Source organism: Physeter macrocephalus, chromosome 14 (genome assembly GCF_002837175.3).
Source record: "Physeter macrocephalus isolate SW-GA chromosome 14, ASM283717v5, whole genome shotgun sequence".
NCBI classification, from domain to species: Eukaryota; Metazoa; Chordata; class Mammalia; order Artiodactyla; family Physeteridae; genus Physeter; species Physeter macrocephalus.
In genome coordinates, this window is record NC_041227.1 from 21399575 (window position 1) to 21421778 (window position 22204).

At 41.8% G+C, this 22204-nt stretch overlaps 1 protein-coding gene across 4 annotated transcripts in view; it reads right to left on the reverse strand.

Moving 5' to 3' along the window:
• NDRG3 (NDRG family member 3) overlaps nt 1–22204 on the reverse strand; it is a 91287-nt gene that overhangs the window by 15571 nt on the left and 53512 nt on the right. For all 4 annotated transcript variants that reach the window (XM_055089791.1, XM_024128474.3, XM_055089792.1 and 1 more), the window contains 6 exons: nt 16313–16418; nt 15002–15122; nt 13113–13175; nt 11992–12052; nt 10858–10944; nt 8816–8872 (listed from right to left, as the gene is read on the reverse strand). In XM_055089791.1, the coding sequence (XP_054945766.1) occupies nt 8816–8872; nt 10858–10944; nt 11992–12052; nt 13113–13175; nt 15002–15122; nt 16313–16418 (495 nt within the window). The remainder of the gene's footprint in view (nt 1–8815; nt 8873–10857; nt 10945–11991; nt 12053–13112; nt 13176–15001; nt 15123–16312; nt 16419–22204) is intronic.

Sequence of the window (22204 nt, forward strand, 5' to 3'; positions counted from 1 at the left end):
CAGTCAAAACCAAGCATCCTTTGTCTTCAGGAAAGTACCCACTCTATCTAGCACTATGCAGTGGAAAGATCATGGTCTTTGAAACTTCCAATTAAAGATACTGGATTAAAATACAGCTTTACTCCTTCTAGAAAAATCATAAACATAACAGTAAATTTTTTTCTTTATAAGCCATAAACTCATAAGGACAAAGACAACAAAGAAAAGTGACAACAGCAATAACATTTTGAAAGTGGGAAAGCAGAAGGAAGACTGTAATCACTCATTTAACAGACTCAATAAGGCTGCTAGGCTGGCAGTGGGGAAAGTGAAAAAAGTAAGTGATCATGTACCAAGGAGCCTGAAAAGGCCCAAGATTTGTCCGCACCAGTTCTCCCTGCAAGCAGAGGGTAAACATGGTACAAAGGATGATTGGTTGAAAGTCCTGTTTAATAAAGACGTAACATCCGGGACTTCCCTGGTGGCGCAGTGATTAAGACTACGCTCCCAATGCAGGGGGCCCAGGTTCAATCCCTGGTCAGGGAACTAGATCCCACATGCATGCCACAACTAAGAGTTCACATGCCACAGCTAAGGAGCCGGCGAGCCGCAAGTAAGGAGCCTGCCTGCTGCAACTAAGACCCAGCACAACCAAATAAATAAATATTAAAAAAAAAAGGAAGACATAACAATGAAAACAGATGAAGCAAAATGAAACAGAATTGAAGAGAGAAATAGAATATTCAACAATAACAGTTTGCAACTTTAATATCCCACTTTCAATTAAGGATAGAATAACGAGGCAGAAGATCACAAGGAAATAGAAGAAATGAACAACACTATAAACCACCAGACCTAACAGACATCTACACAACACTCCACTTAACAGCAGTAGAATGAATACATTTTCTTCTCAGTGTACATGGAACATTCTCTGGGATAGACCATGTTAGGACATAAAACAAGTCTCAATAAATTTGAAAAGGAATGAAATACTAAGAATATCCCCTGACCACAGTGGAATGAATTAAAAATCAATAACAGAAGGAAATGTGGGAAACTAAACAACATACTCCTAAATAATAATGGATCAAAGCAGAAATCAAAAGGAAATTAGAAAATACTTTGAAATGAATGAAAATACCTTATAGGATGCAGCTATGTTAATATTTAGAAGGAAATTTACAGCTGTAAATTCCTGTATTAAAAAAGAAGAAAGGGGCTTCCCTGGTGGCGCAGTGGTTGAGAATCCGCCTGCCGATGCAGGGGAAACGGGTTCGTGCCCCGGTCCGGGAAGATCCCACATGCCGCGGAGCGGCTGGGCCCGTGAGGAAAGATCTCAAATTCATAGCTAGCCTTCCACCTTAAGAAACTAGAAAAAGGAGAGGAAACTTAAAGCAAGCAGAAGGAAGGAAATAATAAAGATGAGAGTGGAAATAAATGAAAGAGAATAGAAAAAGAATGGGGAAAATCAATGAAATCGAAAATTAGTCAGCTAGACTGACCAAGAAAAACAGAGATAAAACTCAAAATTACTAAAAACAGGAATGAGAGAGGAGACATCACTATCAGCTTTACAGAAATAGAAATAATTATAAGGGAATATTATGAATAATTGTATGCCAACAAATTAGATAACCTACATGAAATGTACCAATTCCTAAAAAGACACAAACAACCTAAAGTGTCTCAAGAAGAAACAAAGATTAAATTAGTAATATAAAAACATTCCATAAAGAAAAGCTTTGGCCCAGATGGCTTCACTGTGAATTCTGCCAAACATTTAAAGAATTAACAGCATCTTTCCAAAATTCTTACAAAAAATTAAAGGGAGAATACTTCTCATCATTCTATGAGGCCAAGTATTACCTTACTACCAAAACCACACAAAGACAACATAAGAAACTTATAGACTAATATCTCTTATGAATATGGACACAAAAATCCTTAACAAAATACTAGCAAACCAAATGCAACAACATATAAAAAGGATTACACACCATGAGCAAGTGGAATTTATCCAGAGAATGCAAGGCTGGTTCAACATACAAAAATCAATAAATGTAATACACCATATTAAAAGAATAAAGAACATAAGTCACACATACATTTCAATAGATACAGAAAAAGCATCAGACAGAATCCAACACGATTTCATGATAAAAGTGCTCAACAAACTAGGAGTAGAAGAGAGCTTCCGCTACCTGATGAAGGACATCTATGAACAATCCACAGCTAACATCATACTTAATGGTGAAACACTGAATGGCTTCCCCTAAGATCAGAAACAAGATGAGGATGTCCACTTATCACTTCTATTCAACACTGTACCAGAGGTTCTATCCAGGGCCTAGAAAGCTCTGCTTAGGCAAGAAAAAGAAATAAAACATATCCAGCCTTGACAGGAAGAAGTAAAACTATGTCTATTGCAGATGACATGATCTTGTATGTAGAAAATCCTAAGGATCCACAAAAAAACAATCAGAGCTAATAAATTAGTTCGGCAAGGTTGAAGGATACAAGATCAATATACAAAACTTAATTGTATTTCTATACATTAGCAATAAACAATTCAAAAATGAAATTAAGAAAGCTTTCCATTTATAATAGCACCCCCAAAATAAAATACTTAGGAAAAAATATAACAAAAGAAGTGGGAAGACTTCACTACAAAACGTTGCTGAAAGAAATTTTAAAAGACCCAAATAACTGGATAGGCACTCCATGTGCATGGATTGAAACAGTATTGTTAAGATAGCAATGCTCCCTAAATTGATCTACAGATTCAACACAATCCTTATCAAAATCCCAGTTAGTGGGCTTCCCTGGTGGCGCAGTGGTTGAGAGTCCGCCTGCCGATGCAGGGGACACGGGTTCGTGCCCCGGTCGGGGAAGATCCCACATGCCGCGGAGCGGCTGGGCCCGTGGGCCATGGCCGCTGGGCCTGCGCGTCCGGAGCCTGTGCTCCGCAACGGGAGAGGCCGCGGCGGAGGGAGGCCCGCATACCACAAAAAAAAAAAAAAAAAAAAAAAAACATGCTAAGTGAAAGAAGTCAGACACAAATGCCACATATTATATGATTCCATTTAAGAAATGTCCAGAATAGGCAAATCCACAGAGACAGAAAGTAGGCTAGTGGTTGCCAGGTACAGGGGGAAGAAGAATAGGGAGTGACTGTTAAGAGGTATGGTGTTTGTTTTTGGGGTGATGGAAATGTTCTGAAATGAGATAGTGCAATGTTACACAACTCCACAAATATACTAAAAACCACTAAGCCTTAAAAGTGTGACTTTTATGATATATGAACACTTAAGATCCAGCAATTCCACACCTAAACTTACACCCAAGATGGACTTTCGTACAAATAAAGCAGGAGGCATATACAAAACTGTTCACAGTCATCCAGCAGTAATGTGGATAAATCTTGGCAATTTTAAGTGAAAAAAGTTCCCCAAATTACATCAGCATAATATCCTTCTATTATTAGAAATATGTACATAATGTAAAAGAACACATATAAATTCAGTAAAACTATCATAAAGGAAAACAAAGGACTGATAAAAGATGATAGTTTCCTCAGGGTGAGAAAAGCAGGGGGACAGGTTAATTCAGAGTATCATTTGGTTAGATGCAGGTTACTGTCAAACCCTAGCTTTTGCTTTGGGTGGTATTATCTTGGGTGCTTATTACATTATTAAAAATAACTAGCTAATTAAATAAAAGTGGGTTATGTGCATGGACCAATGAATGATGAGGGTGTATTACAAACCAAAGACTATGATCATTCTAATTATCTGCACCTGTGGTCCAATGGGAACAAAGCGTAAAGCAGCTGGAGTTCCAGATCCCTCCCCTGCATTCTGGGGGACTTCCCTTTTCCCACCTCAGAAGAAGACTGAAGGTCTATTCTCTGGAAACAATAAAACACAAGGTCTTTGATCTGGAGGACCACAGGCCCAGATGGGTAGATACACCATACTGAAAAGTCAATGTTTAAAGCCTGAATGTTGAGGCTCTCTGTCTTTTTCTGAATTTGGCTCCAAGAATACTAACATTAGTGTCTGGTGTGTAACCTCAAAGCTTATCTGGGGAATCTGACCAGTCCCAGAGAAAAGACCTAAAGCTGCTGACATCAGGGGCTCCCCAAGGAAATGGCCCAGTCTAATCACCCAAGGGATAAGCCTCACCTGGTGCACAAAGGCCTTTCAGTGATCCACCCTTATAAAATTCGGACAGACAGGGATCACTAGCCATTGGGCAAAGAACCTGTGCCAGTTATCCTCAGCCTCAGATCTACTGTTCTTTGTAGTACTGGAGCTAGAATGCATAAACATTTTCCATTTGCCAGTCTCTTTTTAAAATTTAGCACAAGAGCCACTGGCTCAAGGTATCAGGAATTCTCGTAGAGAAGCTGTAGCTGCACCCTAGGACCAGGTTCTTCCCCATCCAGCTGCAGCTTCTGGAGTTCTGCAGCTGTTCAGACCTTATTTTAGACAAATGTCTCCCTCATCTGGTGAGTGGCTCTATGGACCAGTTACGGCCCCCACCCTCTGGCAAGTTTTTTCACTCCTGGCTGGTTGTACTTTCTGTGGAAACCTTACCTTCCTTGAAGAGACATGACTCTCAGGCTTGGTGGGGGTGGGCCCAACTAAGTCCTTAGTTCCCTGAATGTCCACATGCACTCTGCCTAGGAGTAGCTGCTGGTTTCCACCTGCTACTTTTGGACACCTGAGAGTCCCCTTTCACCTCTTTGAGAAGTAAGCAACCTTCTACTAGTTAACAATATTTTATGTTAAATTTTCTCAACTCAAAGTGTGTGGTTTCTGTCTCCTGACTGGACCCTGGAAACAGCCCACAGGATGGAGAAAGTGCGACCTGAAGACTGCTGAGATGAGTGTCACCAGGCCTTCTGTATGGCAAGCCCTGATTCTTGGGCTAAATTTTTTTTTTTAATTTACTTTTGGCTGCGTTGGGTCTTCACTGCTGTGCGCAGGCTTCCTCTAGTTGCGGCGAGCGGGGGCTACTCTTCATTGCAGTGTGGGGGCTTCTCATTGCAGTGGTTTCTCTTGTTGCGGAGCACCGGCTCTAGGCGTGTGGGCTCAGTAGTTGTGGCTAGTGGGCTCTAGAGCGCAGGCTCAGTAGTTGTAGAACACAGGCTTAGCTGCTCCGAGGCATGTGGGATCTTCCCAGACCAGGGCTCAAACTCATGTCCCCTGCATTGGCAGGTGGATTCTTAACCACTGTGCCACCAGGGAAGTCCTAACTTTTATTTAAAAAGGAAAGGAAGTGGCTTCCTGCCACTATCACCTTGCAGTGTCCCCCCCAGTGGCCCTTACTTAAAAATTCTAACACTGTCACTTGGTAAAGGGAAAATGTACAGAAAAAGAAATCTGTCATGGCTCAGCTGTGAATAACATTTATATGCTAGTATAAATGCTGGAAATTGATCGAATCCAAATTACATTATATTGGGAGGATGGAGCGGTGGAAAACACAAACGTGTGTCATGGGGTCGGTGTGTATGTGTATATGAGAGAAATCACCTTTCATAATGGAATGCCAACAGATAATGCCTACAAATGAAAAATCAACAAGTGGAAATATATGCATATTTAGAGACATGGAAGCATATGTCCAAAAAGACACATATAAAAATGTTCATAGGTGGGCTTCCCTGGTGGCGCGGTGGTTGAGAATCTGCCTGCCAATGCAGGGGACACAGGTTCGAGCCCTGGTCTGGGAAGATCCCACATGCTGCAGAGCAACTAGGCCCATGAGCCACAACTACTGAGCCTGCGCGTCTGGAGCTTATGCTCCGCAACAAGAGAGGCTGCGATAGTGAGAGGCCCATGCACCGCGATGAAGAGTGGCCCCCGCTCGCTGCAACTAGAGAAAGCCCTCGCACAGAAACGAAGACCCAACACAGTCAAAAATAAATAAATAAATTAATTAATTAATTTAAAAAAAATGTTCATAGGAGACTTCCCTGGTGGCGCAGTCGGTAAGACCCCATGCTCCCAATGCAGGGGGCCTGGGTTTGATCCCTGGTCAGGGAACTAGACCCCACATGCACGTCGCAACTAAGAGTTTGCATGCCACAACGAAGGAGCCTGCCTGCCACAACTAAGACCCAGCGCAACCAAATAAATAAATATTAAAAAAAAAAAGAATGTTCATAGAAGCTTTATTTATAATAGTAAAACAGGGCTTTCCTGGTGGCCCAGTGAATAAGAATCTGCCTGCCAATGCAGGGGACACAGGTTCAATCCCTGGTCCAGCAAGATCCCACATGCCGCGGAGCAACTAAGCCCATGCACCACAACTACTGAGCCTGCGCTCTAGAGCCCGCAAGCCACAACTACTGAGCCTTCGTGCCACAACTACTGAAGCCCGCATGCCTAGAGCCCGTGCTCTAAGAAGAGAAGCCACCGCAGTGAGAAAGCCGCGCATCGCAATGAAGAGTAGCCCCTGCTCGCCCCAACTACAGAAAGCCCACGTGCAGCAATGAAGACCCAACACAGCCAAAAATAAATAAATAAAATTTAAAAAATAATAATAAATAAATATAATAGTAAAACAAAAAGATTGGAAACAACCCAAATGTCCAAATGTTCATAGGAACATTCATGGTATATAACAGTGGACTGCTACACAGAATAAAAGAATGAACTACTGATACATAGAATGACATGGTTGAATCTCAAAGACTATACGGAGCAAAAGAAGCCAGACCTAGAACAGAGTACACTGTAATTATATTTATATAAAGTTTAAGAACAGGCAAGATAATGTATAGAGGTAACAGAATAGTGAATACCTTGTTTGGGGAGGGGGATTATAGTGATTAGGAAAGGGCATGAGGGAAACTTTTGGGGATGATGGAAATGTTCTGTATCTTGATTTGGTGGTGGTTACAAAGGAGTATATGTATGTAATATAAAAGGTCACTGAGATGCACTTATGATTTGTGTCCTTTACTATATGCAAGTAAATACCATAATTAAAGAGGCAAAACCCCAAAGAATCAGCTAAAAGAATTAATCTAAGAAGAAGGAAATAGGGTGAGTGGCAGATTTTTTGTAATAAGCCCTGGAGAACTTCTCTACTCTAAAATATATGTGAATTTGTACCTTTGATAAAATAAAATCTCAATGAAAGAAAAAAACTATGTGCTTTGGAGTTAGCTTGATCTGGATTCAAACCACTTGCTATCTGGACAATGGTGGCAAGTTACGCTGCCTCTCTGGCCCTTAGTTTCTCCATTTTAAAATAAGTCTAATAGAACCACATGAAAAATAACTGAGTTTGTACCTAAAAGTACTTGTCAAAGTGCTTTACAGAGAATGAGTACTCAGTAAATGCTAATTTTCTCCCCACCAACCATTTTCCTTCAGTAGAGACTACAGTTGAGCCCACATTACTCCTACTTATATTGTTTTCATCTCCCCCACTCCAGACACCTCAGAGCTCTCCAAACTCATTGCTCATTTATTCCTTCTTCATAGGTCATCTGTGATGTTGTGATTTATAATAAGAAATAGGTATCTGGTCTTCATCCCACTCCTGGCACAGAGCTCCTCAAATGCTTAGAATCTGCAAACTGATGAGATTGATAAAGGTATCTTTTTTTGTTAACGATGTGATTTTAGGAAAGCCCCTGAGTAACTTCTAGATGGAACCAGCCCCTGTGAGTAGACGGTGGGAACTTTCAATCCCACCCAGTCCCCACCTCCGGGGAGGGGAGAGGAGCTGCCCATTGAACTGACTGCCACATAATCATGCCTCTGTAATGAAGCCTCCATAAAACCCCAAAAGGACGGGACTGGTAGAGCTTCCAGGTTGGTGAAGGCGTGGAGGTTCTGGGAGACTGGTGCACCCTAGAGGGCATGGGAGCTCCGTGCCCCTTTCCATATGACTTGCTCTATGCATCTCTTTCATCTGGCTGTTCCTGAGTCATATGTCCTCTTGTAATAAACCGGTGATCTAGTAAGTACAATGTTTCTCTGAGTTCTGCTGAGCCGCTCCAGCAAATTAACTGAACCCAAGGAGGGGGTCGTTGGAACCTCTGATCTATATAGCTGGTTGGTCAGAAGCACAGGTGACAACCTGGAGTGGCAACTGGTGGCTGAAGTGGGAGCAGTGGTGGTGGCTTGGTGGTTAGGACCGAGCCCTCATCTTTTGGATCTGACCGATCTCCAGGTAGACAGTGGCATCATTGAGCTGAACTGCAGGACACCCAGCTGGTGTCTGAGAATTGTTTGGTGGTGTAGGAGAAAACACACATTGTAATTGGTGTAAGACTTCTGTTATCCAACTCACTTTCTCTCTGAAAAGAGGACTAGGATCCCCTCTTTCATGTAACAATTATCCATATAATTGTCATTTCCTTCGTGGACTTGTCTCCTCACCAGTAAGACATGGGGTTTGAACAAGATAATCTCTAAGGTTCTTTCAGCACTAACATTCTTGGTTTCTTTTTCTCTGAAACTTCTATTTCTGTGAAGCCCTTCCCAGACCTCATTTTGGCTCCAGAGATGCTTGGTGAGGCACATGATGTTGTCAAACATGAACAGATGGCATCTGCTCGCAGGGAACAGGTCGGCGGTGGGGGCTGCCTTCTCTCCTCTTTCCAAATGCCAAGAGCCACGTGGCACTGAATTCATGCCTCTCCCCTAAGACTGGGCTTCGCTGGGCCACGTGCATCTCACACGGCACTGAAAGTGGTAACCCACTGGGATCAGGTGAGTTCCGGGGCACCCCTTCTTTCCTGAGGTGAATAAGACTTGGCACACAAGCCAGTAAACACACCCCTCTCCTGGTTGGCACAGGCACTTACCTGCCCAAAGTGATGAGCCAAAATTATGTCCACAACATTGGTTGTCAAGCCCGAGAGCTACAAAGAGAAAAACTTGGCGTCAACGGAGTTAGCATGGGTAAAAATTTATCAAGCTGTCCACTTCACTGGTGCACTTTCTTGTATATATGTTATCCTTCAACAAATAAACAACACAACTCAGTGTCACACATTTTTGTGAGATGGTGGTCCCAGGAAACCTGAGAACAAGAAACAAGTCAGAAAAAAACAAAAAGTTTTCCTTCCAGGGTAATAATATAGCCTGCTTTGAAATAGGTGGCTAGAAGAAATGCTGCCATTACTTCTTTGAAAACGTGGGGCCGAGAACTCACAGCTATTAGCTGCTTCATTCCTGCCTGTATTTCTGCAGTTACACTGGGTTTACAGTTAATAAGGAACGACTTACAACTACTCCCAAGCCATCCAAAAGAAAAAACGATTTTTTTCTTTCTTTTAGTTTTGCTACCTGCATTTCAAGTAGTGGGAGGAAATTGCTATGTTTACAGAATGCTCTTGCATTTTGAACATTTTTCTCCTAATTTTTCCCATTTCAAAACTATGCACATCACAGTCTAATAAATGCATCAATCTGTGTAAGTCTGCAGACTGTTAGTCTATTTTTAGAAAAATTTCCATCTCAAATTATGTTGCTGATTCCCTTAAGCCTTCCTTCTTTGTTGCTTTTTTTTTTTTTTTTTTTTTTTTGTGGTACGCGGGCCTCTCACTGTTGTAGCCTCTCCCGTTGCGGAGCACAGGCTCCGGACGCGCAGGCTCAGCGGCCACGGCTCACGGGCCCAGCCACTCCGCGGCACGTGGGATCTTCCCAGACCGGGGCACGAACCCGTGTCCCCTGCATCGGCAGGCGGACTCTCAACCACTGCGCCACCAGGGAAGCCCTTCTTTGCTGCTTTTATGCTCAATTCCTACTGCTGACTTGGATCAGAGGTGAAGTACTGAGTTGGGGGTGGAGATGGACAAGAGGAAATCAGGGGGACAGATGTGGGTATGGGTGGAGCAGGATCATGTAGTCCCAGAAAGATTAAGGAAGAAAGAAGCCCAGAAATCTTCACATGGGTTATCAATGATCCACAGGTTATAAGTTAAAGATAATAAGAATTAATAACCTATTTCATTTCACGTTTAATACTCATAAGGTCATTCTAAAGCTTTATAAGAATTTTTACTAGGTTGTATCACGTTATTAAGAGTGTTCAGGTAAGTTTTAATGTACCCACATCCTAGATAGGAATTAAAACAAATTTTAAATAAGTCAGGTTGTAAGAAAGAATTTCCATAGCATCTGGCAATAGCATTGTTAATATATTTCATCCAAAGCTAGGCAATACATCATTTCTCCAGAAGTTAAATGTGGGGAGGAATGGATAAACTTTTAGAATCTGGTCTGCTGGCAGGTGGAATAGTTTAATATTTTAAAATAACTATGAAAGCAATACATGTTTATCATAGAAAATGAGGAAAACATAGAATACATAAAATAAAAATAAGAATCTTCTGTAATGCTACCAGCCAAAGATGTAACTACCGGTAGCAAATTATTTTCCTTATAAATGCATATATGTATTTAAGAAAATTTTATTATCTGTTTTTTTAAACATGAGGATTTTCACATTTCCTTAAATAACCAAAAAAAACCCATCAGTTTTTGGTTGCATAGTATTCCATTCGTGACTGAGACTCACAGACAATGATGAATCAAAGAAGCAAGATACACAAGAATATATATTCTATTATTCCACGTATATGAAGTTTAAGAATATATAAAACCAATCTGTGGTGGGAGAAGTCAGAATAACAGTTATTTCTGGGAAAGGGAGGAAGTATTAAGCACAGAGCTGGAAATATTCTGTATATTGACTAAGTGGTGATTACATGTGTAAACATTCATCAAGCTGTATACTTAAAACTTCTTGCCCTTGACTGTATGAATGAAAAAATAAAGATAAAAACCAGATAAGCCATTTTGAGAAGGGACCAAGAGATGAGCCAATGGACACTGGTCTTACTTTGGAAGCTGCCCAGTCAATCCAGCCTTTGGCACAAGGGTCAATGTTAATGAGCACGAGACCTTCCACGAGCTCTGGGTGATTGAGCTGAAACAAGACAAAGACAACAGTAAAGAGCTCCACTCTCAGCTTCTTCTAAAAATACTGCAGCGTGGCTAGTCACCTCTTACAAGGCCTCAGTGCCTCAGATTTGAAAGTAAGAAAGGTCAGAGAGGTGCTAGGGAGGATATTTAGAAAAATAGCTCTAGAAATCTAGCTTAGCATCTGGAAAACCAGCTTCCTAAATTACCATCACATGATCTCGCCTGGCAAAGATCTACGGGGGAGATGGTTTTTATTTCCACAGCAGAGGACGGCACCTGGTATCTCTACAGTTGTTTAGCTCATGGTGGGTCTCCCCTGCTGGGGCAGTGCCCTTGGGACTACACGGCATAAGGGGCTACTGAGGCTTAGACTGGCTATATCACACTCATACACCTTGTCCCCGGTAGCAACTTCTTAAGTGTTTTTCTAAAACCACATGAATAGGTGATACCACCCTCCAGAAGACTGCCCTTCACCCAGGAGGCACTTGGGAAAGAGTTCCTTAAATAATAATCAATAAGAACATTTCTATGTAAACCGAAAACTTTCCAGCTTACTTTTTCCCCTCTGATTATGCTCACTACAGAAAATTTGATAAACAGAGAAATTATAAAAAGCAGAAAATAAAATCTCATATTATCTAACCACACAACAACAATCTGTTAGTATTTTCATGTTTTCTTTCAGTTCTTTCCTATGCCTATGACAAACTTTACGTGCGTCTGTACTCTAACCTTTTTGTTAAGGTTACGGTGTATGTGAATTGCATATCATTACAGGCTCTTCTTACAAAATTTTAATGGTTGTAAGAAATTCCACCATAAGTATTCTCTGAGAATTATTTTTATTGATGATACCTTGCCCTCATTTGTTATTCTTCAGGTGCTATAAGTACAAAGCAAGGCCTTATACAAACCTGTATCTGTTGACAGAATTCATAGAAAAACTGACATAAGACCCACAACAGTTCCTTGTCATTTAACACAGCAGTAAGAGCTGTAACCTAGGCAGTGCCTCAAGGGTGTTGAGACTAATCCTCCATGTACTTACTGCAAATCTGCTGAGGATGTAAGCTCCAGCTCCAACTCCAACCCCAATGATGCTTTTCAGACTGTGAATGGGACACACCAACATTGATAGGGTTAACTCATTTGGAGGTAGGATGGCATATTGAAAAGAATGCAATTGGGTTCAAATCTGGCTCTGATGCTTACTGGATGTAGAATTTGGTCAGGTTTCTTTAACTTCCTGAGCCTGGGTTCCCTACCTATAAAACAAGAATATGACCACCTACTTCTAAGTTGATTTTAAGGATTAAATGAAATATGACTAAAACCTGGGAGTCATCCTTGACAGCTCACTCTCCTAATACCTCCATATCCAACCCATCAGCAAATCTACCTTCAAAGTATTTCCATCTGCCCTCTCCTACTCCATTCCATCCCCTGGGCAGTAGCCAGTACCAAGCTATCATTATCACTTGCCTGATTGTTGTAACAGTTTAACTGGTCCCTTGCTTTTTCTCTTTCATCCCTCTCTAAACCATTCTCTCCACAGCTAGAGTAATTTCTTTTTAAAAATGTAAATTGCTTTACTGATGTGCAATTTACATATCTAGAGTGATCATTTTAAAAGACTAAATTGGATAGCACTTAAAACCCTTCGGTGTTTTTTGTCTTTTGAATAAAATCCCAAATTCTTACCTGATCTGTGAGACCTGTGCAATCTGGTCCTTGTCTATTTCTCACATTTCACCCTGTGCCTTTCTCCCACTTGCTCACTTGGCTCAGGCCTTTTGGACATATTCCTTCTGTCTGGAATCCTCTTGTCCTGGCTCTCTGTTTAGGTAACTCCTTTTTGTCCTCCAGGTCTCAATCTAAAGGACTCCTTCTTAGAGAGGCAATCCTCAATTAGCCTTATCTATATAGACCCTGCCCTTATTCTCTATCACAACATCCCCACTGACTTCTTCTATAGCAGGTAAGTTGTGACTATTTGTTTGCTTACTTGTTGTCAATTATTTCCCACAGCAAAATGTAAGCTCCACACTCCATGAGGGTAGTGACGATACTGTTTTGCTCATCGTCATATCCCCCAGATCAGACACATAGTAGAAAGTGTGAAAAAACAAAAAACAAAAACCATGTGAAAGAACTGCAGAATGAACTTACTTTAAGTGGGTGAGAACAGGAGGCAGCATTTCGGCCAGCTCATCCATTGTCGGATACTGGTACCTGCAATCCAGAAGGATACCTCCCGAATTAGAATGCACTCACAGTTCCCAATCACTAGAACAGCTAGAAAAGTACAGGGTTCTTAGATAACAGCATTCCCTTTACCAAAGGCTCAAAGGAGGTGATGTGGTACCTGGAAATGATTGTGGCACGTTGTGTGACTCTCTGCAACTGCCGCACTAAGAGGAAAGTAAAAAACAAACAAAAAAACTCCTACGTGTTTCTATAACCTGAAGAGCAATCTCTGGGATGAGAGGAAGCCATTTGAAAAGAACAGGTAATACGGTTCTCTCCAGGGTATTTCCAAACCCCTAATAACCACTTCATTTGGGGTTCAGGCTCAGTAAACTTTTAGCAGTAAGAGTCAACCTACTGCTCTTGGTCTGCTGCTTAGGTTTAGGGAGCTAAGTGCAAAAGTAAACAAAGCTTTACTGGGCCTAGGCACACAGTCGCAAATCCTGGGATCCTCATCATAGAGGCTGATTTGTTTTACTTAGGCCTAGAATAACCCGGTTACCTTATTATTTGCTTTTGAATTTGGTTCATGATCTAAGCCACTGGATCCTAAGATGGTCAGGCAAGCCCAAAACTGACTCAGACCAAGAATCCAAGAAAAGTAGGAAGTGTCCATAGAAATTACAGCATCAAAGATGGAAGGGATCTTCAGACAACCCCCTACATATGGGGCAGGATCTGCTCTACATTTGACAGGGAAGTCAGCCTGCCTCTGCTTGAAACACTTCAAGCATTGGAGCGCTCTTGAGCCATTTGTACATAAAATAGAAAAAAGGAACTGGATCTAAATCTTGTTGGATATAAACTGGTCACCGGCCAATTTGTGTTTAAGAGACAGAAGAGCTTGGACGTAGTCAATAACATAGATTCTGGAGCCAGACTGCCTGGGTTAAAATCCCAGCTCTACTACTTATTTGTTATGTAAGCTTGGCCAAGGTACTTAATATCTTTGGGCCTTCATATCCTCCCCTGTACAATGGGAATAACAGTAAACCTATCCCATAGGGTTGTAAGGATTAAATGAATTAATAAATGTAAAGTATGCAATGCAGCGTCAAGAATACTGTTTGAGTACTAGGTAAGTGTTAGCTATTATTCTCACACTGCAATGGTCTATTTCACAGCAGTCACTGGCAAAGGCAGCTCTGGAGATGAGTAAAGGGAGAGGGGAAGAATTAGCATTCCACAGCTTGTGCTTTCATTCCTCCTCCAAGGTCTCCTCAATAATTATGCTGTCCAGGGAAGAGTCAGGGAGACTGTGGCTCCACCATGCAAAGCAGGCTTAGGATGAGGCTGAGAGCTCCATATCCATGTCCAGTTAAATGCACCTCTAGCTGACAGGGCAGCTCCTCCAAATAAATGGTTATACGGATATTCAAATTCCTGTCAACAGATTGAAGGTAAGGGTGGGGAGGTGCTCCCAGGAAGCTCAGAGGGCTCTGAGTTTGCGCCTAGGTAGTTGGGAGTTTCAGGGAGGGACACAAAAATGACAGATTTAAAATAGATGAGGAAGGAGACAGTTAAAAGACAGTGAGAAGTGGGTGTTCCAGACACTAATGACTTGTGATTGGCTCCCATTCATGGAGGGCCATTCCTGGATATGGGAAAACATGCAGTTTTCGTGAATAGACTGTACATAACAGTCCTCTCAGAGCAAGGAAAGAAAATATGCAGATGGTCATTGACAAGTATAACCTGTAGGCTGTGCTAAAACCAGCTTGGAGGGAAGCACACGGCTACTGCTCCCACTGGAGCTCAGCCGTTTGGTCTCTGAGTGTGTGTCTTCCAGAAGGTCTTGCTTGTGGTCTTACCCAGCTGGGAAAGAGGGTGCACCTTCCTGCTGGCCTGGGGCATCAACATGACAGACAGCAAAGTGCTGGGTGATCTCCTGCATATCCTCAAAGTTAAAGAATGCATTGAAACAGGATTTATCTGCAAGAGCAAAACACTCGTTAAGTCACAAGCTCTCCGTTTCTCCCCAATTTTCCTCTACTCAATCAATTCCATAGCATGGTCCTCTTTCACCCCCTTTTAATCACTGTTTCACTAAAGTGAAGTGTCTGAACAATCTGTCTGATTCAAGCTGCCCTAAAGGCTGACTACCAGACATCTCAACAACTTGAAAAGGATAACTGATCCTCAATTCTACAGAATGTCTACAAAGTGGAAACCAATCGTGGTGTTTCACAAAACAATCTTACACCCATAATACTGTCATTTTTCACGTATCTGATTCCCCTACCTAACAGAGAGATACTGACCATATCCCAAGAACCTGGCTAAAGTGAGTATCTTAGGCTGCTTACATTCACCATGTGGAAGACTGTCTCTTGGCAAAATTGCTGGGGTGCAGGGAGGGGTTTCTGCTTCAATTTCTACCCTGTTGGTGGAACTGCTTAAATTCCTTCTCATGCTAAAGAGGCAACAAAAGCTCCAGCACTAGACTGTAACCTCAAATGCAGGCCACCTCTGAAAGCCAGAGGAGTGTGAAAGAAAACACATGCACGTAGACTCTGTATGCCTGGGGCTAGGGCCAGAATCTTATATTACCATCTAGAAAAGTCCATTTAAAGTCACCCATATGCTAACACATATATATGAAATCTAAAAAAAAAAAAAATTGTTATGAAGAACCTAGGGGCAGGACGGGAATAAAGACGCAGACCTACTAGAGAATGGACTTGAGGACACATAAAGTCACTCATGACAGGCTATAATAAGAATACTTTTACTAATTTATTGAAGAGCTCACAACAAAGTTAAGTTCAAACTCTCAATTTTCTATCCCGAAATATGAAAAAACCCAAAGCACAGATTGTTTTTTAAAAAAAACTGATTTCAGTTCTACTTTCTTAACCAGTTCATCATATAATCTTCAGTCCTTTAGCAGATATGACACAAACTGAGATATAATCCCATTATCCCCCAAAATGCATTCAACTGCATACTTCCCAGGAACTTTAATTCTGCCATTAACATGTAGCAATGAGGAGGGAAGGTTAAGGCAGAGAGGAGAAAACCTATGGTTTATCAGAACACTGGGGTTTCTTGTGTGTTTTTAAAAAATATACAAAGATTATGTATTATAATAAAATAGGGAAGGTATAAAATCAAATACATACGATTGAGGCCAATGTCATGATATGTCAGAATAACTGGTCTGTTTCCCTTCGGTAGGCCTCTTATAGTGACGTGGACCATACCGTGAGTTGTTTCTATATCATGTTCCTGTAACAAGAGAAAATAAAGGTCTCAGAAAGAGCAGAATAGACTTCCCAGGTTACTGAAGTTTCACAATACCCAGTTCACTGCTATTTCCCACTAGCTGGGGCAGGACACATCGCTGAATTATAAGCCAACTAGAGGGATGTTATATCATACAGAACATTCCTACTTTTTAATTCCTTCCAGATAAACAAACAAACTAAGGAAAAATATACCTTATCTACAAAGTTCACTTTCTTAAGTGGGGGCAGCCAGGGATCTGTTGAGAATATATTTGCAACTGGCTATGGCAAGGAGATCAGCAAGTCGAGTGAGGAGCCAGGTAAGACCCGGGGAAAGGAAAGCTAAGGAAGCAGAAGATGTGAAGAAGCTGCTGGGTAAAAAGGCAGAGGCTTCAGAGCCTCTAAATGCATGTTCAACAACTGATAATTTCAATAGCACCTATGGGTGTATCGGCCTAAAATCTCTCCCCTTCCCTGGAAGCTGCCCTTCTGTGTCATCCATACAGTACAGGAGCGGCTCTTGGCCGCCTTGTCTGTAGACTATAACCTTATGGCCATGGCTCACTGGAGTCAGGTGGGCATTTGGTCCATGCTAGGCCAGCATCCTTCCCTGAGAATTTGTAATTGGGACTAAGAGATTCCATCCTCAGCTTGGTTCTTCTCTTGAAAAGAGAAGTAAACTTGGGAGCTTATAGTAGGCATTTCCACTACTTTAATTCCTGGTTCCAGCTGTGTGTGCTGTTAAGTTCTGAGACATCCCTGGATTGCCTCTGGTTTAAGCTATTTGGGTGGGTTTGTTCCCTGCATCCTAAAGGGTCCTAACCAAGGCAATGAGTAAAATTTAAGACGCAGCCAGAGCAAAGCTCAGGAACTGAATAAAGCTAGAACAAGATGCAATCAGAGCTACTGGGACCAGCACTAAGAGTGGCTGGGTAGAAAAGAAAGAGACTCTAGAAAAAGTAACTGAGATTTATTCTAGTCTTCTTCAACATCTATATTTCTTAAAAATGAATTATCACACCTAGTCTAGTGAATTTTTGCTGACAAGGTCCGTACCTATCTCAGGAAGTCTTATAGTAGCTGAGATAAAATAACTCTGTCAGTAAGAATCCCAACAAAGGCAAAGCACTTGCAACTTAATTTCCTATCTAATAATGAACCTCATCGGAGCCTTGGTTTCTTCTCTCATGTGGGGCACAGAACAATCTTACACTAATTGAACATCAGTATATCTCAAATCATGGGCTGCAAGCTAGAGCAGGTATCTCTCTAGCAAATCAAACACAAGTGACTCAATATTTCTGCTATTCTCTATTACTGCTTGCTACATCCTCTTCAAAGCCTTGAAAAGGGGGAATAAGAAATGAAGGAGAGAATCAGGTACTGTGAACTGGCTATGAAATAAAGTACAGGGTTTGGATGGGAGGAATATAAAGACATAAATTCCTGTTGCTGTATGAGCATTTCTTACGTGGTAACGTCACTTATTGAGGAACCCCCTCCACCACCATCATCAGGCTCATTCCCTAAACAACTACGTATCTACCGAACCCCTACTACCAGACCCTGGACTGAGCTCTGGGCACAAAACAGTGAACAAGAGAGATGTGATCCCTGCTCTCACAGAGATTGCGTTCTACACAGGGAGGCCGACAATAAACACACCAACCAACCCATAACAATAGCCTGTGATCAGTGCTGTGAAAGAAATAAATAGGATGCTGTGATGGAAAATTGAAGAGGAAGACATTAACTCTATTAGCAGTCAGGAAAGTGCAAATTAAATTCAATGAGATGCAATTTCATACACACCTGAATGGCAAAAATTTTTAAGTCAGATAATGCCAAGTGTTGGCCAAGATGTAGAGAAATAAGAACTTTCATACACTATTGGTAGGCATGTAACCTGAAACGACTACTCTGGAGAAAAATTTGGTAATTTCTAGTAAAGTTAAGAGGTGTCTACCCTATAGCAATTTTACTTTTAGGTATAATCTAAAGCGATTCTCAAACACACTCACACAGACAAAAAGATATGTGCAGATATATATACATATATACATATACACTGCAGCCTTATTTATAATGTCAAAAAATTGAAAGTAGTCTAATTAGTCATCAATAAGGAAACTGATAAATTATGACATTCATATAATGAGATGCAGACAAAAATGAATGAACTAGAACTATAAGCATTAATACACAGAGAAAATCTTGAAAAAACAACGCTGAGTAGAAATGCAGAAGGATCTGTATATGATATATGACTTACGTATGTACATTTTTTAAAAAAGCAACACTATACAGATTGTATATGTTTACATATACATACACACACACATATATATATATATTTAGTTAGTTCGTTGCGCCGGCTCTTAGTTGTGGCACGCGAACTCTTAGTTGCGGCATGCATGTGGGATCTAGTTCCCTAACCAGGGATCGAACCCAGGCCCCTGCATTGGGAGCTCGGAATCTTAATCACCGCTCCAGCAGGGAAGTCCCTACATACATATATTTAAAGTATAAAAACTTGGAGAAGGAATGTGCACTAAATTTAGGACTTGATTCCTTCTGGGAGGTGATATATTCCGAAAATGAACTTAAGGAGGCTTCGATCTCTCTCATGTTTCACTTCTTGAGAGAAAGAAAGAATAAAGAGGGAGACAGGGAGAAACCAGCCCCTGCCAGATGAGTGACAATACAGGAGAACCCAAATTGAAGAGAATGTGCAACCGTCTGTCATCTTGACAGTAGAGTTGCTGGAGCCTTCCTGTGTCATATCGAAGCCTTCAGTAGAGTCTTGCATAAATATCCTGGCTTAGTCTCAGCTGTGCTACTGAGAACTGAGGAAAAAAAACAATTTACACTTTGGCCCTAGGGTTAGCAGGACCTCCTAAGACCTCGTAATCGATGGGGATAGTGTGTGCAGGAAAAGGGTGCCAAGCAGAGGGTGGGGGATAGTGAGCTGTCAGGGAAGTTCAGAAGGATGATGAAAAGGGAGATAAAACAGATGGGGCAAAAGAGAACACATTTAAAAAGCAAACGAGGCAATAGGGCAAAGTAACTACTTTGTCATCATTTCATAATCTGGACGAAATTCAGAGTTAAAATTGGCTTACAAAATTTCAACTTTTTAGGGAGATCTTAGGCCCTACCTCCCCATAATATGCCCTCAAATTGTGTAGCGACCAAAGTATCAAAAGGCCAAGAGTCCTGGGCTATCTGTCAATCCTGTTGCCCTATTTGGAGCAACCCTTGGTTGTCGGTATCTCTTATGGTTTCTCTTCATTTTCAAAGTAATATGAAAAGAAAGGAGACACTCACATCCATGTGGATTTGTAAATATATCCTTTGTGACCTTATACGTGAATGGCTTGAACAAGTCTCTATCTGGAGATGAGTGTGCAGAGACCTTGGCTATGGAGCTGATTCAATGGTCAGGCCACTGCAGGGGTGATGCTGCTGCCACCTTTCTGCTTTAGCCAACTATCAGCTGCTGCACAGGCTGTTTCTCCAGTTACTTCACCCTTCACCCCAGCATTCTAGAGGGTGTGACTGCACAATGAAAGTGTCCAGTAGGCTCTGGTCATAGATCTTTCCCAGACTCTCTGATTACTTACCACCTCCAAGACTACGCACTTTTAAAACATGAGCCTTTATTCTCCAGGCTTATAAAACCACCTGAAATCATATTGGTCCACAACATACTTCATCTTAGACTGCCTCTCCCTCTTAATCAAAGATGTAGTTGAGAGATTAGGATATTACCATTAATTGATAATAATCAGTGTTCACCTTTTTTTCTGAGTCCTTTTCCTTCTGCTAAATGTGCGATCACCAGAGTTATTACACGATCTGACTTGTCACACCTCTCTGAACTTAGTTAAATTTTGATCACGTCATGTCTATTAGTGCTTCTTCCTCTCCCTGGCCAGTCTGAAACAGTTTAGGTAAACTTGTAGGACAACATACTCTTGGAAATGTCAACATTCTTATTAGTATGAGTTTTATTCTGTTTCTAATAAGCAGGCTACTGTATGAGCCTTGGGCATAGTTTTTGTTATTTATTACATAGGAAATTTAAAAATAATGCCCCCACTGCCTTACCCCTGTGTATTGGTATAAAGTTCATTTGCATGACTTCATTTAATCCCATAGTAAAAGAATCTGCCTCCACAATTACTCAGCCTTTCTGCCTAAGAGTAAATCACATTTTCCTTCTTAAAGTTCTATAATACATTCTCCCTGACTCTAGCCTCAGCTCTCTCCCCTCTTACCTCTTAGATCTTTCAGCCTGGTTAAATCAATATTCTTTGAGACATCGACTTTTACTTTTCAACTACCCATACTCTCAGACTTCCTACAAATCATGCTCTTCATTTGAAAGCTTCTTTTGCAATATGCCAACATAAAATCTATCTTTTCCTATCTCTCTTTTCAAAGCCAACTCCAATATCTTCTTCACACAGCCTTAGCTAGCAATGAGAAGAAAAAGAGTGAATGACTATTTAACCCACATGCAACAGCCCAGAACACCTTCAGAACATGGACTCTCTAGTCCAGGTGGGAAGGGGTCCAGGTTTGGCCAATTCAGACACCCCAATCTCTGGCCACAGTGAGCAGTCCAGGGATATGCATGTGACCCCCACACACGTGACCCATACTAAGCCAATAAGACTCCTCCCCTAGCCTTTTCCCTCAAGTTACAGGTACAGATCTCTTCTCTTAGCAGTGAGGCTGCTAAGCGGGAAGGATGTGAATTTTGGGCAGTTGGCAGCCGTCAACGCCCATGCTATGACAGAGCTTGTCAGAGAAATAAACCCTCTAGTGACAGGGGAAAAGGGAACTGAGATTGGGGGTGGTGATAAAAGGCCTTAGCTTTTTCTATAAGATTCTTTTTTTCTCCCCAAATGAGAATAAAGTCACCTCTATCTTTAGTACTTAATCAATCTCCCCATTACCCCCCACCCCCCCAAAAAAAACCCAACAAAATCAAACCAAAAGGGGAGACTGATTCAAGATGGCAGAGTAGAAGGACATGCTCTCACTCCTTCTTTTGATAACAACATCATCACAACTAACTGCTGAACAATCACTGACAGGAAGACACTGGAACTCACCAAAAAAGATACCCCACATGCAAAGACAAAGGAGAAGCGCAATGAGATGGTAGGAGGGGTGCAATCACAATAAAATCGAATCCCATAACTGCTGGGTGGGTGACTCACAAACTGGAAAACACTTATACCACAGAAGTCCACCCACTGGAGTGAAGGTTCTGAGCCCCATGTCAGGCTTCCCAACGTGGGGGTCGGACAACAGGAGGAGGAATTCCTAGAGAATCAGACTTTGAAGGCTAGCGGGAATTGATTGCAGGACTTCGACAGGACTGGGGGAAACAGAGACTCCACTCTTGGAGGGCACACACAAAGTAGTGTGTACATCGGGACCCAGGGAAAGGAGCAGTGACCCCAGGGGAGACTGAACCAGACCTATCTGCTAGTGTTGGAGGGTCTCCTGCAGAGAAGGGGGGCAGCTGTGGCTTACCAAGTAAAAGGGACACTGGCAGCAGAAGTTCTGGGAAGTACTCCTTGGCGTGAGCACTCCCAGAGTCCACCATTAGCCCCACCAAAGCGCCTGGGTAGGCTCCAGTGTTGGGTCGGCTTGGCCAAACAACAAACAGGGAGGGAACCCAGCCTCACCCATCAGCAGACAAGTGGATTAAAGTTTTACTGAGCTCTGCCCACCAGAGCAACACCCAGCTCTACTCACCACCAGTCCCTC